At 43.6% G+C, this 15,848-nt stretch overlaps 1 protein-coding gene across 5 annotated transcripts in view; it reads right to left on the bottom strand.

Annotated features, from left to right (window-relative positions):
* Positions 1-9,108: 9,108 nt before the first annotated feature.
* TBXAS1 (thromboxane A synthase 1) overlaps positions 9,109-15,848 on the bottom strand; it is a 198,645-nt gene continuing 191,905 nt past the window's right edge. For all 5 annotated transcript variants that reach the window (XM_073621485.1, XM_073621486.1, XM_073621487.1 and 2 more), the window contains exon 14: positions 9,109-13,848. In XM_073621485.1, coding sequence (XP_073477586.1) covers positions 13,774-13,848 — 75 coding nt within the window. In that variant the 3' untranslated portion in view covers positions 9,109-13,773. The remainder of the gene's footprint in view (positions 13,849-15,848) is intronic.

Below are 15,848 nucleotides of genomic sequence, written 5' to 3'. Positions count from 1 at the left end.
GCCCCCCGCCCAGAGGAGGGGAGTAACGTACAGGTACGTTACTCTGCCTGCCCGTGCCATTCTGCCAACTAGAGGTCCACTGAGTTTCCGTGACGGCTGAGACAGCTTTTGAGTGTACTCGCGCTCAAGCCTATTTTTAAACCTCTCTGTAGAAACTTGAGGATGTGAGACACTCTAGGTTTTCCGGCTCAAATCCTTCCGATGCTGCATATTCTTGGAACCATCAGATTCTGCTATAAACGCTGTTCGTGCTACACTTGCAAAGTTTCATGAGGGTTTCCACAACTTCTGCGGAGCATCCCAGATTTAAGAATCCTCGCCTTTCAATATCCAGTCCGCTAGCCTGAGTCTCTCCAGAGGGTGGGTGCAGAACTGGGCCCTGGGATAGGAGAACTGGCCTCATTCACAACAAACGGGTTGCCCTGGAACTCATGCACAGAAGCGGGAAATACCAAGGGCGTTTGAGCCCATCTGGGATTACTGCCAGCACCGTGACGTCTTCCTGTTTCAGTCTGTACAGAAAGGACAGGATCAGAGGTACTGGGGGTAAGGTGTAAGCTATCCAAAAACCCCACATTTCAAAGTCACAGCGTCCACCAGTGCTGCCTGTGGGTGATGACATTTTTCACAGAATTTGGGGAGTTTCACATTGTCCTGAGACACAAATAGCAATATCAAAATACGTCCCAAACGGGGGGACCAAGAAAAGATGGGGCTCACTGAAGAGCAATACACGGTGTGAATCAATTATCAAAAATGTATTGATGTGGTACAAAAATAAAACGTGGATAAAAGAGTATAAACCAAATACTATACTACCCTTGGTACAGATTGTCGGCTGGCCTCAAGGGGTCAGTCGAAGCAACCACAGACTGGGGGGACAAAACAACATATAACAAATGACAAACAACAGCGTCCGGACGCCAAGGAAATTGATGTCTGCCTAGCCATCCATCAATGGGAGATGTCTAGCAATTGCTGAGTGTGGTGGCTAGGCTGATATCAATCCCCCGGGCACTGATTATCCAATATGGACTGTGCTGAGGAGATAGTCCCGTGTGTTGTCTATAAACAGCGCTAAGCAGGTTGAAGCAACCGATCAAATGAGTGATGGCAAAGTTCATACTTCCGAGGTGGTGTACGCCTTCCACTATGTTCTGCTTCCACTGGATGCTTGTAACATCGAGATAATGTTGCTCAAAAGAGCGCTGTATTGGTGGGCAGATCAGAGTCCATGGATGTGCACCTATGATTCCTCTCTTGTAGTGGCCCTGACCTACCGGTCATGTTCCATCCCTCGGTGTGCGGGCCCGCAAACCCCCTGTGGGGGATGACGTTGTGACGTGACGTCCAGACAGAACTAACGTCAACGCGTTTCACATTACAAAGATGTGTAGCTTCATCTGGACGTATAGGGGGCGTGCGAGGGCTCCTTCTTATTAATGTCCGTTCCTTGTACACGCCCACCTAGCAGAAGATTTGAAAGGAGCTACACCCAATCTGTATAGTAACCAGATTAGCATTTTCTTATTGGTTGCTGCTTATCCAAGAGGCTATTCATCTCTTGTTCTTCCGGGTTCCTGCTCTAAATAAGAGGCCTCTCAGGTAGTGAATACTCGGGGAAGTTAAATGGAATATCTGGAACCAGTAAGATGCTGGGATTCCGATAATAATACATACAGTTATCCCGTGTTGGACCTCAAATGCAAAGAGCATTCCCTTAAATGGATTGTAATCATGATTACTTTATACATCATATTTAGGAATAACAAACCTAATAGGGATGAGAATGGGGTGGAGGGGAAGGAAAAGGGTACATAGAACAGACCACAAATTGACACCTGTGTGTGTCAGCTATTTGCCAATACACACACAGAGCCACGGATCAGAGGTATATAGTGCATCCCTCAGCATCTAATAATGGGGTGACCAGGAGTGTTGTAGAGGTTTTTCTTAGGAATGCCTGGAGATTTTAACCTAGGTTGCTAGGGCTGTAGATTTAATTCCGTGTTTAGGCCTATCGGAATGAGAGAGCCCAAACGGAAATTCCACCTCTTTTCCTTTTGCTGTAAAGCCTGGTCAAAGTCCCCTCTTCCAGAGGAAAAGTCAAGGGCATATATGCCCTTGACCTGCATGGTGGAATTGGGCAAAATGTCTGGCCACCGGCTTATCTGGATTCTTTTCCAGAATCTCCATCATGTGTTCTCCCAAGCGAATTCTAAACTGGCGTTTCGTCTTGCCAATGTATATTTTTTTTACATGGGCAAGTTAACAAATAACCCTAGTTGTTGCACAGTTGATAAGACTTTTAATCTCAAAGCTGGTTTTATTTTGGGAGTCACTGAAGGTAGCTGTCCAATGTACATATGGACATACTTGGCAATGTCCACAGGGGAACATCCCCTTACTTCTCGGGAACTGGAACAACCAGGAAGAATCCGTACTTCTGATATGTTCGGATTTAATCAAACTGTCACCCAGATTTCTAGCTCTTCTTGCCACCATTTTTGGAACGGGCCCTACTATCTGGGGCTATACCGGGGGTACTTGTAAGGATGCCCCAATGTTTCTGCAAAATAGGTCTAACTGTATCCCACTGGGTGCCGAATTGTGTGATGATTCTCACTGGGTCAGGGTCAGTAGTTAAGGGAAGAGTGGGGAGTGCTTTTTAGTTTTGTTCAAAAGGGCAGAACGATCCCGCCCAGCTGCCTTACGCTTCGCTCTTCTGATTTATTTATGGGAATACCCGCGTTCCCGAAAACGCCTATACAGCTCATCACTTTCTAGTCTGTAATCCTCAACACTGGAGCAATTGCACCTAATGCGGAGGAATTGGCCTACTGGGATACTATCCTTTAGCCATTGTGGATGGTGACTATCTGCTCGCAAAAGTGTATTGGCCGAGGTCTCGTTCCGATAAGTGTGAGTCACAAAGGACAAATCTTTCACACCAATTGAAAGGTCCAAAAAGGAAATCCTCTCACGATCCCATACATAAGTTAATTTAATGTTGCGATCGTTGGAATTCAAAATCTCAACAAATTGCATAAGCGAGCCCTCATCCCCCCTCCAGATGACAAACACGTCATCGATGTACCTGAGCCATTCCGATAGGCCTAAACACGGAAATTAAATCTACATCCCTAAATGCTGAGGGATGCACTCTCTATACTTTTGATCCGTAGCTCTGTGTGTGTATTGGCAAATAGCTGACACACACAGTTACATGTCAATTTGTGGTCTGTTCTATGTACCCTTTTCCTTCCCCTCCACCCCATTCTCATCCCTATTAGGTTTGTTATTCCTAAATATGATGTATAAAGTAATCATGATTACAATCCATTTAAAGGAATGCTCTTTGCATTTGGGGTCCAACACAGGATATCTTTATGTATTATTATCTGAATGCCAACATCTTACTGGTTCCAGATATTCCATTTAACTTCCCCGAGTATTCACTACCTGAGAGGACTCTTATTTAGAGCAGGAACCCGGAAGAACAAGAGATGAATAGCCTCTTGGATAAGCAGCAACCAATAAAAAAAACGCTAATCTGGTTACTCTGCAGATTGGGTGTAGCTCCTTTCAAATCTTCTGCTAGGTGGGCGTGTACGAGGAACGGACATCAATAAGAAGGAGCCCTCACACGCCACCTATACATCCAGATGAAGCTACACATCTTTGTAATGTGAAACGCGTTGACGTTAGTTCTGTCTGGACGTCACGTCACAATGTCATCCCCCACAGGGGGTTTGCGGGCCCGCACACCAAGGGATGGAACATGACCGGTAGGTCAGGGCCACTACAAGAGAGGAATCATAGGTGCACATCCATGGACTCTGATCTGCCCACCAATACAGCGCTCTTTTGAGCAACATTATCTCGATGTTACAAGCATCCAGTGGAAGCAGAACACAGTGGAAAGTGTGCACCACCTCGGAAGTATCTGATGGTATTTACCCATGACCCGGAAGTGGTAATGTACTAGGTTACCTTCATTTCCTGTTTACCACTAGCATGGTTATCTACGGTGCTTAATACTGATCTGAAATCTACCAACCAGTATATATGTATAGTGTTATACACACACACACACCAATGAACTTTGCCATCACTCATATTTGATCGGTTGCTTCAACCTGCTTAGCGCTGTTTATAGACAACACACAGGACTATCTTCTCAGCACAGTCCATATTGGATAATCAGTGCCCCTATCCCCACTCTTCCCCGTGGCCCCTCCCTCCCCCCTGCCCCTCCTTTGGCTCAAGCCCCTTCCCCCCTCCGGGGATTGATGTCAGCCTAGCCACCACCACCACAATTGCTGGACATCTCCCATTGATGGACGGCTAGGCAGACATCAATTTCCTTGGCGTCCGGACACTGTCATTTGTTATATGTTGTTTTAGCCCCCCAGTCTGTGGTTGCTTCGACTGACCCCTTGAGGCCAGCCGACAATCTGTACCAAGGGTAGTATAGTATTTGGTTTATACACATTTTATTTTTGTACCACATCAATACATTTTTGTTAATTGATTCACACTGTGTATTGCTCTTCAGTGAGCCCCATCTTTTCTTGGACCCCCCCTGTTTGGGACATATTTTGATATTGCAGTTTTTTTAGGGGCTGAAGAACAATCACGACTTCTCAGGTACACAAGATATAGATATATATATATATATATATAGATATATACACACACACACACACACACACACACACACACACACGTCAAATCAAGCCTTTTTTGTCCATATTTGTTATGAGACACAAATAGGTCTATTTCCGGAACAAAAGACCAGGCTACAAGTTCCCTGAATACTTGCGGCAGCGGAGACCACTCCGTTTTGGCACTGGGCAGGTAGTCCGACGGGAGATTAATGTGTCTGAGTAAATATACTGCCGAGAGGAGAAGCAGATTCTTCTGGGCCCAGTTCATTTGAGGTTCTACCTCCTTCAGAAGGGACTGACTATGCGTGTTGCCTTCCTTCAGCTACAGCCGTTACATTGTCCATCTTCAAGAGACCCGGGCAAAGGCCAGGAGAGTCTGATAGGCCACCCTCCATTCCAATTTGTTAGGAACTATTTTCTTCGGAGGGTGAGGCAACTGGCCTTGAGCCCACTTGCCCTCGCAAACAGCCCCCCATCCTGTCTCGCTGGCATCACTATCCAAGGCGTTGGAAGAAGAGATTGACACTGTAGTAGATTCCTCCTCTACCCATCAGGCAAAAATTTGTTTCATGGACTGTGTCAATGATATGCTTTGATACAGACTCTGGGACTCCAGAGTAATCCATACTGGAATGAGTGAGACTGCCACTGGGTCTATTTCACCATGGGGATTACAGTCATCATGCCCAGCAACTGGAGACAGGTTCTGGCTGGGAGACTGCTGGCCGACCTTGCAGAGTTTGAACACTCCAGGATGAGGGGAATCTTCCCTTCAGGGAGCTGTGCTACTACTGCCAGCAGAACTTTGGTAAAAACCCTGGGTGAAATGTGGTCAACCTGAAGGGCAGGCAGACAAGTTGGTAATGAAGGCCCACTGCAAACCTCAAGAACGTCTGGAAGTAGCTTCCTATGGGGACGCACAGAGAAGAGGGGCCGAGAGCACTGATGGGGGACCCAGAAGAGGAGGTTTGGGGCCGCTTTGTGCAATACCACAGAGCAGGTAAGTATAACATGTTTGCTATTTAGAAAATAAATAAATGTATGTAGCCTTTAAAATCACTTTAGTAGGGCAGGGTTTATGGCCAGTTCTTGACCTTTAACATGATCTACCCACTGCCTCTTGGTCTGCCCATATTGCCAATTCAGCATTCTAGATAATGTTGCTGTCTGACAGTAGTTCTAAAAAATCTGGCAAGCCCAACCTTCTAGAAGCCTTTTTTTCCAATCAATATTTGGTAGCGTATTCTTGGTTTTCAGTCAGACCAGATGTAATCCTGTACATTAACCTTTAGCGACCTTAAAAGGTTTTGTGGATAGGGCAGCAGCATCTGAATACGAATCAAATGTATATGAACACAATCATATTTTTAACACCTTCCCCAATAAATTTGAAAAACACATTGACAGCATTACAACTGTAATGTTTTTATGTAACATGGTCAATGAGTTTTCCAGATTTATTGCAGTGGTTTCTGAAAACCTGATTGTTTTCAGTTTATATATAGAATAAGGTGATCACATCGTTGGTATGTGGAATAGTTCCATTATAAAGCATGCAGATTATATTTATGTGTAATTGGGTAATATTGCAAAACTTTGTTGTGTTTTTGAAACAGGAAGTGAAAGAAAATTCCCCCGGGGCCACAGACAGCAAAAATATAGCCAGAGGTTTTAATCCTTTCTTACACAATTCAAAACTAAAAAAAAGGGCTTTACACTTGAACCTTTAAGTATTTTAAGAACATCCTGAATAGTTCTTATTAACTTTTTCTCTTAAATTCATGTTAATTTTTTAGAGTTATCTTTTATGAGAGCGTAAATTTGAGGTGACGGTGCTATAACCATGCTTACAACAATCCTACCTAAAGTTTTTTTTTTTTTTTTTTTTTTTTAACAAGCATGTTATACAGCACAGTGCTTGTGCTGTGTAATTTGGCCCATTCTATCACCTAAAAAACCTGGCTGATCCTGCCTTGCTTTACTCTCCCCTCTGTAAATTGAACATGGTTTATCATGGCTGCTGAGCCCTGACACCATGGTCAGTTTATGTGCCTCTGTCATCCGCAACTCTCCTGTCCTCTCTCCCCCGTCCTCTCCCCACTTGTCTGCTCTGTCAGTGCCCGCTCCCTCCCGCTGCTCTCATAACTACTATAAAATCCTCCCATCCCCTCTGTAACATAACAATATGTGTCCCTATGCCATATAAAAAAAATATACTGATTTGTACCTATATCAGAGCGGCTCATGTGGCTCCTCGGCTCTCTCCTCTTTTCCCCTCCTCCCCGGCTGATGTAATTGGGAGTGCTCGGCCCCGCCCACTGGGGCTGTCAGCCGGGCAGAGGGGAGAGCCGAGGAATCACGTGAGCGACGGGAGCAGCTCTGATATACGTACAGATCAGCATTTTTGTACACACGTCTCTTTCCAGCCTGAAAGAAAGATGTGGGGTCTTATAAACCCTAATGTGTGCATTAGGACAAGAGCAACAATTCTAGCCCAAGACCCTCTCTGTAACTCTAAACAGGTACCAAAGTTTGGCGCCATTCCACGAGCGTGCACAATTTTAAAGCGTGACATATTGGGTATCTATTTACTCAGTGCAACATCATCTTCCACATTATACAAAAATATTGGCCTAACTTTACCGTTTGTTTTTTTTCCCAAAAAAAAGCATTTGAAAAATCCCTGCACAAATACGGTGTGACATAAAAAGATGCAATGACCCACCGCCATTTTATTCCCTAGGGTCTCTGCTAAAAAAGCCATATATATTTGGGGGTTCTGAGTAATTTTTTATTGAAAAAAAAAGTTTTACACGTAGGAGCGAAGGACCGCCAACTGCATATATACTGTGGCAGGGCGGGCCTATTGCGTGAAACGACGTACCTGTACATCGTCTCGTGCACGAGATACTGTGGCCGCACATGCGCCCGCTGCACAGCGGGTCCGCTGGCCACCCGCAATCGCTCCTCAGAGAGGAAGAACGGGGTTCTGCCAATGTAAACAAAGCAGATCCCCGTTCTGACAGGAGAGTACAGTGGGATCGTCTGCTCCTAGTGATCAGGAACAGCGATCTCTCTCTGTACTCCCTGTCAGTACACTCCCCCCACAGTTAGAAACACCTCCCCAGGACACACTTAACCCCTCACCTGCCAGTGTCATTTATACAGTGATCAGTGGATATTTTTTAGCTCTGATCACTAATAATGTCAGTGGTCCCAAAAAAGTGTCAGAAATATCCGCTACAATGTCAGTCCCACTAAAAATCGCTGATCATTGCCATTACTAGTAAAAAATTTAAAAAAATACTAAAAATGCCTTAAATCTATCCCCTATTTTGTAGACACTATAACTTTTGCGCAAACCAATCAATATACGCTTATTGCGAATTTTTTTATCTAGAAAAAAATATGTAGCCAAATACATATTAACCTAAACTGATGAATACATTTTTTTTTTTTGGATAAATATTATAGCAGAAAGTAAAAAATATTGTGTTTTTTTTTTTCAAAATGGTCAGTCTTTTTTTGTTTATAGCACAAAGAATAAAAACCGCAGAGGTGATCAAATACCACCAAGAGAAGGCTCTATTTGTGGGGGAAAAAAAGGACATCAACTTTATTTGGGTACAGCGTCACACCCACGCAATTGTAGGTTAAAATAACGCAGTGCCGCATCGCAAAAAATGGCCTGGTGATGAAGGGGGTCAAACCTTCTGGTTCTTAAGTGGTTAAAGCAATGTACTGAGCTGGAGAAACAACTCGAGGGAATCTATTTCACAGCTCTTACTGTGAAGAAACCTTTCTGTATTTGGAGATTAAATCTCTTTTCCTCCAGATTTAAAGACTGCCCCCTTGTCCTCTGTGATGACCTTAAAGTGAATAACTCATCACCAAGTTCACTATATGGACCATTTATGTGAACATGTTGATCATATACCCCCCTTCATCTCCAGAGAGAATAAATTCAGTTCCATTAATTTTTACTCATAGCTGAGCTCCTCCATGCCCAAAACTGAACCGCATATTCCAGATGGGGTCTTACTAATGATTTGTACAGGGGCAAAATTATCTCTCTCTCCAGAGTCCATACCTCTCCTAATACAAGAAAGGATTTTGCTCTCTTTGGAAAGGGCAGCTTGGCATTGAATGCTATTATTAAGCCTATGGTCTACCAAAACCCCCAGATCCTTCTCCACCATTAACTCCCCAACTGTTCTTCCCCTAGTATGCATGCATGTTTCTAGCCCCCCAGTGCATAACTTTACATTTATCAACTTTACACTTCTATATGGAAATGGATTCCCCAATATTCTATGAACCCTTAATAAAAAAAAGAAGGTCTCAACAGGCCCAGTGGTCACTCCTATTAGATAAGGCATCCACAGTATTTACATTTGGCTTTTACTCATAAAAACATCCATGCATCCATTAAAAAAGATTTGAATATCAAAATCCAGTTTTATTAGTACATACATTTTAAAAGTATAAAAGAGCACAATTTAGTTCGCTCAGTGGGAAAACCATTTATCACCAATGAGAAGCCATTCCACCTTATGCCAGTGTCCGGAGGGAGTATTCATGTGATATTATTTTTGTCCCACTATATTACCTTTGCCCACAGTGCCGTCATGAGGGTCAATGCGGCCCCCATGCGCCTGATGACATCCCTAGTGCACTCAATTAAAGTACTCTAGCCTACCCCAATTGAAAAATATTAAGTAAACTTGCTTTAGGACTTAGGCCTCATGCACACTGGGCGTTTTTACAGGTGCTGTTTTGGACATCAGGTGTTTTTTTCTACAGCCAGGAAACTCCCTAGCATGTTATCCTATGTGTCCATGCACACATACAGTGCATCCAGAAAGTATTCACAGAGCTTCACTGTTCTGTTACAGCCCTAATTCCAAAATGGATTAAATTCATTATTTTCCTCAAAATTGTACAAAACAATACCCCATAATGACAACCTGAAAGAAGTTTGAAATCCTTTGCAAATTTATTAAAAATAATAAAATCCCATGTACATAAGTATTTACAGCCTTTGCTCACTACTTTGTTGAAGCACCTTTGGCACCAATTACAGCCTCAAGCCTTTTTGAGCGTAATGCTACAAGCTTGGCACACCTATTTTTTGGGCAGTTTCTCCCATTTCTTCTTTGCAGGACCTCTCAAGCTCCATCAGGCTGGATGGGGAGCCTTGGTGCACAGCTATTTTCAGATCTCTCCAGAGATGTTCAATGGGGTTCAAGTCTGGGCTCTGGCTGGGCCACTCAAGGACATTCACAGAGTTGTCCCATAGACACTCCTTTGTTATCTTGGGTGTGTGCTTAGGGTCATTGTCCTGTTGGAAGATGAACTTTTGCCCTAGTCTGAGGTCCAGAGCAGGTTTTCATCAAGGATGTCTCTGTACATTGCTGCATTCATCTTTCCCTCGACCCTGACTAGTCTCCCAGTTCCTGCCACTGAAAAACATCCCCACAGCATGATGCTGCCACCACCATGCTTCACTGTAGGGATGGCATTTGCCATGTGATGGGTGGTGACTGGTTTCCTCCAGACATGGCGCTTGCCATTCAGGCCAAAGAGTTCAATCTTTGTTTCGTCAGACCAGAGAATTGTGTTTCTCTGGTCTGAAAGCCCTTCCAGTGCCTTTTGGCAAACCCCGGATGGGCTGTCATGTGCTTTTTACAGAGGAGTGGCTTCCATCTGGCCACTCTACCATACAGAACAAAATAGATTACAGTGCACACATACAAAAAGACATTTCAATCCAATATCAGAGTGCCCATCGGGTTCTTGGTCACCTCCCTGACTAAGGCCCTTCTCCCCGATCGCCCAGTTTGGCCGGGAGGCCTGCTGTAGGAAGTGTCTTGGTGGTTCCAAACTTCTTCTGTTTATGGATGATGAAGGCCACTGTGCTCATGGGACCTTTAATGCTGCAGAAATTTTTCTGCACCCTTTCCCAGATCTGTGCCTCAATACAATCATGTCCCAGAGGTCTACAGACAATTCCTTGGACTTCATTGCTTGGTTTGTGCTCTGACATGCATTCTCAACTGTGGGACCTTAAAGAGACAGGTATGTGCCTTTCCAAAGAATGTCCAATCAACTGAATTTTAATACAGGTGGCCTCCAATCAAGTTGTAGAAACATCTCAAAGATGATCAGTGGAAACAAGATGCACCTGAGCTCAATTTTGAGTGTCATGGCAACGGCTGTGAATACTTCTGTACACGTGATTTGTTTTTGTTTTTTTATTGTTTATAAATTTCCAAACAAACGTCTTTGACATTGTCATTATGGGATATTGTTTGTAGAATTTTGAGGAAAATAATGAATTTAATATATTTTGGAATAAGGCTGTAACATAACAAAATGTGGAAAAAAGTGAATCGCTGTGAATACTTTCCGGATGCACTGTAGGCTTTTATCAGCATTTTTTGGCATGGGGCGTGGTTTTTGGCATGTTTATTTTCAGCCTCAAGCTTTTATGGGAGTTTAGCTTTGCTAAAAAAATGCAAATGCGGCAAAACGCTAATGCAAAAACAGCAAAACTTGGGTTTTTGGGTTGTGCATTTGCATGGCTGCGAGTGGGGATCTTTGGACTCTCATTGGGGCAGGGCCTGAGGTAAATGCATCTACCTACTCTGTTAAGTGCCCTGTGATAGGTTGTTACTTATGAAGTTGTGCTGTTGTTACAGTTATGCTCATAAGTTTACATACCCTGGCAGAATTTATGATTTCTTGGCCATTTTTCAGAGAATATGAATAACACAAACTTTTCTTTCGCTCATGGTTAGTGTTTGGCTGAAGCCATTTATTATCAATCGTGTTTACTCTTTTTAAAATCATAATGACAACAGAAACTAGCCGCATGACCCTGTTTAAAAGTTTACATACCCAGGTCTTAATACCGTGTATTGCCCCCTTTAACATCAATGACAGCTTGAAGTCTTTTGTTGTATTTGTGGATGAGGCTCTTTATCTTCTCAGATGGTAAAGATGCCCATGCCTCTTGCTAAAAAACCTCCAGTTCCTGTAAATTCTTGGGCTGTCTTGCATGAACTGCACGTTTGAGATCTTCCCAGAGATGCTCAATAATAGAGGTCAGGAGACTTAGACAGCCACTCCAGAACCTTCACCTTATTCTGCTGTAGCCAATGACAGGTCGATTTGTGTTTTGGATCATTGTCATGTTGGAATGTCCAAGCACGTCCCATGCGCAGCTTCCTGGCTGATGAATGCAAATGTTCCTCCAGTATTTTTTAATAACATACTGCATTCATCTTGCCATCAATTTTGACCAAATTTCCTGTGCCTTTGTAGCTCACACATCCCCAATACCTCAGTGATCCACCTCCGTATTTCATAGTAGGAATGGTGTACCTTTCATCATAGGCCTTGTTGACGCCTCCAAATGAAGCCTTTATGGTTGTGGCCAAAAAGCTCAATTTTGGTCTCATCACTCCAAATGACTTTGTACCAGAAGGTTTAAGGCCTGGCTCTGTGCTGTTTGGCGTATTGTAAGCGGGATACTTTGTGGCATTTTCGTAGTAATGGCTTTCTTCAAGTGCCTCCTTATTGTACATCTTGAAACAGCCACACCACATGTTTTCAGAGAGTCCTGTATTTCACATAAAGTTATTTGTGGGCTTTTCTTTGAATCCCAAACAATTTTCCTGGCAGTTGTGGCTGAAATTTTAGTTGGTCTACCTGACCATAGTTTAGTTTCAACAGAACCCCTCATTTTCCACTTCTTGATTAGAGTTTGAACACTGCTGGTAGGCATCTCAATTCCTTGGATATCTTTTTATATCCCTTTCCTGTTTTATACAGTTCAACTACCTTTTCCCACAGATCCTTTGACAATTTTTTTGCTTTCCTCATGACTCAGAATGCAGAAATGCCAGTGCAGCACTGGATGAAAGATGCAAGGGTCTGTCAGGAATCCAGAAACTTATTGACCTTTTATACACACACACTAATTACAACCAAACAAATCATAGGTGAGGATGGTTACCTTTTAATAGCCATTCAACCCCTGTGTCAACTTGTATGCATGTTATCAGGCCAAAATCACCAGGGTATGTAAACTTTTGATCGGGGTCATTTGGGTAGGTTCTGTTGTCATTATGATCTAAAAAGGGTAAACACAAATGATTGATAATAAATGGCTTCAGCCAAACACTAACCATGAGTGAAAAAAGATTTTGTGTTATCATTCTTATTCTCTGAAAAATGGCCAAGAAATCATAAATTCTGCCAGGGTATGTAAACTTATGAGCACAACTGTATGTGCTGACAAGAAACATGCTGATAGGATTTGAACTCTTCAGTCTGCTGCTTCTCCTTTCACTTCCCAGTTACAGGCTGAGGGAGGAACAAGCTTTCTAGTTATTTAACTGCAACAGAGAGAAATCAGTTCTACTGACCTGGTAGGCAGGACTGTGCTTTGTGACAAATCTGTTTACATCTTAGCACTGAATGGACAGGAATACAAATCTTCTGGCAGGTAAAAATTCAGCTTTAAGATCACTTTGACTTGTGTCTTTGGGACAGGGAGATACAGAAAAATGGGTTTTTAACAGTCCCTGCTCTAGCCACAAAAGTTTCTATCAAAAAGAGTTTGGGGCTTAAATAAACTGAAATATACAGAATTATTGTCCCCTATCATGATTTAGAGAAAAAGAAAAATGATCTAGGACAAGCAGCATACCGTTTGTTGCAGTTTCTTTTGAAAATTGGGTAGCATAGTGATTCTAACTGCACTGTCAGGGGGGGGGGGGGGGGTAAGTCTCCTGTATGGAACAACCCACTCAAAATTTTTGCTTCCTGACCTGCAGGTTCAGAGCCTTATGTTGATGATAATGATAATGAATGAGTTTTAGGTGGGAAATGATGGAAAACCATTTCAATGAAAGATCTGTACCATCCTGGGGTGTCACATCTGAGAAATTTGAGGGTCTGTTGAGCTATCATTCTACAAAGTCTGTTCTAGGGGATAGCACATATTCACTTTACGTTCAGTTTAATTTGCAGTTTGATAGGTTGGTGCCTTCTTCTCTTGACATTATCTGGATCCCCTTGTTGCTTGCAGGAGATGCTAGCGACCCACAACCTTCACATACACCCCGTCTTTAGGCCGCAAAGTGGACAAGGTGGTGACCTGGAGGGGAATCTGCAGGAGAGGACAGAAAAATCTTCATTATTCCAGTCAGATAAAAGGATAATGGAAGACACCACAAACCCAAATGCAGAATAGTCACAGGCCTTTAACTTCGGACAAAGTTTAAAGGAAAATTTTTGTTTAAAAAAAAACAAAAAACACCTGGATTAAACTGCTAACTACAGGAGGATTGTACACTGGAAAACCAAAAAACCCTACTCGGTTACCTAGTATGCCTTAGTTTGCATTAAGCAGTACCAATAATATGTGCAAGAAGAGGTGTGGGACCTGTGTCTCTTAATGACCTCTAAGAAAAGGATTTTATGAGGAGAACAAAAATTCTAATTTCTTTCTCGTCCAATGATAGACACAGGAAGTCATATAGTGTGAGGACATACAAAATCAGTCCTACTGCAAAAGCAAGGACTGCCAACAGGCTTGACAAAAACATAACTAGGGACTGCAGCCTAAGAGCCACCTTAGGCTCCAACACCTAGAAACCTGCCAACATTACCAGCAGGAGTACACAGAGACTGATCAAACGGATGCCCAAGACCAAGAAAAAATGGCCACTCACCTGAAAGGAATAACTTAACACAGAGGGAATCACCAAACCATGGACCAAGCAAGAGACTGGTCAAATGGAAGCCACCAAAAGGGGTAGAACAAACAAATTCCTATTTAGGGAAGAAAAATCCACAACCTGACAAGGTCAATAAGGAACGGATTAAGGAAAGGATCAAGGAAGCTAAGAAGATGTTCTTGTAAAAGAGTCAGTCCAATAGGAAGGCCCTAAGCCACCACTCACGGATCCCATAAGAGTGAAGAAATTAAAATTTCAGGCCTAGCGAAATTGTTGACACACAACCAACTCTTGCCAAAGTGTGACTTACCTGGTAAGAAGGATGAACCTTTCCTATATGTCCAGAGGCTGGGAAGAACTGGCCTACAGGAGATCACCCTTAAGAGCATCAGGGAGGTAAGACCTAAACCCATGGTTGAGTCTACAACAGGAATCAAACTGCCTCTCCTGACACAGGAAGGACTCACGTTCCTTTTCAGTGGTGGAGACACACCAGTACCAAGATGATGTCTGAACCAGGAGACCTGACAAAAGAGGAATCCCAGTATGTAGAATGACCCACCTGTTCTGCTAATCCAGAATGTAGCCCCAGAGACAATAGTTTTCCAATGAGAGCAGCTATTGCAAGGGCTGAGAGATGGGTAGACCCTTTGTTAATGGCGGGGGCATGAGGTCAAATACAAGGTCGCCTCCCCTACTGAAGAGCTATGCTGGTTAACGTTGCCTACAGGTGACAGACAGTCTCCAGCTCCAATATCTGGCTAGGCCAGGCCCAGCTGAATCTTTAAGGCAATCAGGGAAATGCCCATTGGGGAAATGGTGACTGGAGGTCATCTGAGTGTCCCACAGTAGGGATGCTATGAGAACATAGTAGGGCAGAAACTGGAGCCAGGGCAACACTAAGGCTTCAGAGCCTTGTAAAGTCAGAGAACAAACAGTGCTGTTCCCAGTCGACCAAGTAGGACAGAGGGTCCCTCTGAATAAAGAGTGGGATGATGACCCTGATGGGTACCAGGCACCACTAGTGGTCCTAGAAGTCTCAAGGAAAGAGAATTGCTCAGAGAGATGGTGGTAACCAGGGTAGGGCTGAGGAGGCAGGGGAAGATCTGTTAATTTGTGCAATGGCACGGGGAAGGGGGGGGAGTTTGAGGGCGAACAGCAGAAGAAAGCAAGCCAGAGGCAAGAGACTAGCCTGTAAGCCTGCACTTGAACGCCTGAACCACCCAAGGACACACAACGATTAGCAAGCAATCCCCTATTTAGAAAGTGGGAACGCAAATTCATTGTCAGGAAAGGTCTTCTCTGCTGGTAATATCAATCATTTGGCGTGCAGTATTGAGGTCCACCAGCAGGTGTCTCCTGGCAGTTCGGAGCTGCTCTTTCCTGCAAGTATTCTGTCACTTTTGGGCTGCAGTACTGGCGTCCACCA

Source organism: Aquarana catesbeiana, linkage group LG03 (assembly GCF_042186555.1).
Source record: "Aquarana catesbeiana isolate 2022-GZ linkage group LG03, ASM4218655v1, whole genome shotgun sequence".
NCBI classification, from domain to species: Eukaryota; Metazoa; Chordata; class Amphibia; order Anura; family Ranidae; genus Aquarana; species Aquarana catesbeiana.
This window is presented reverse-complemented; position numbering and strand designations above follow the sequence as displayed.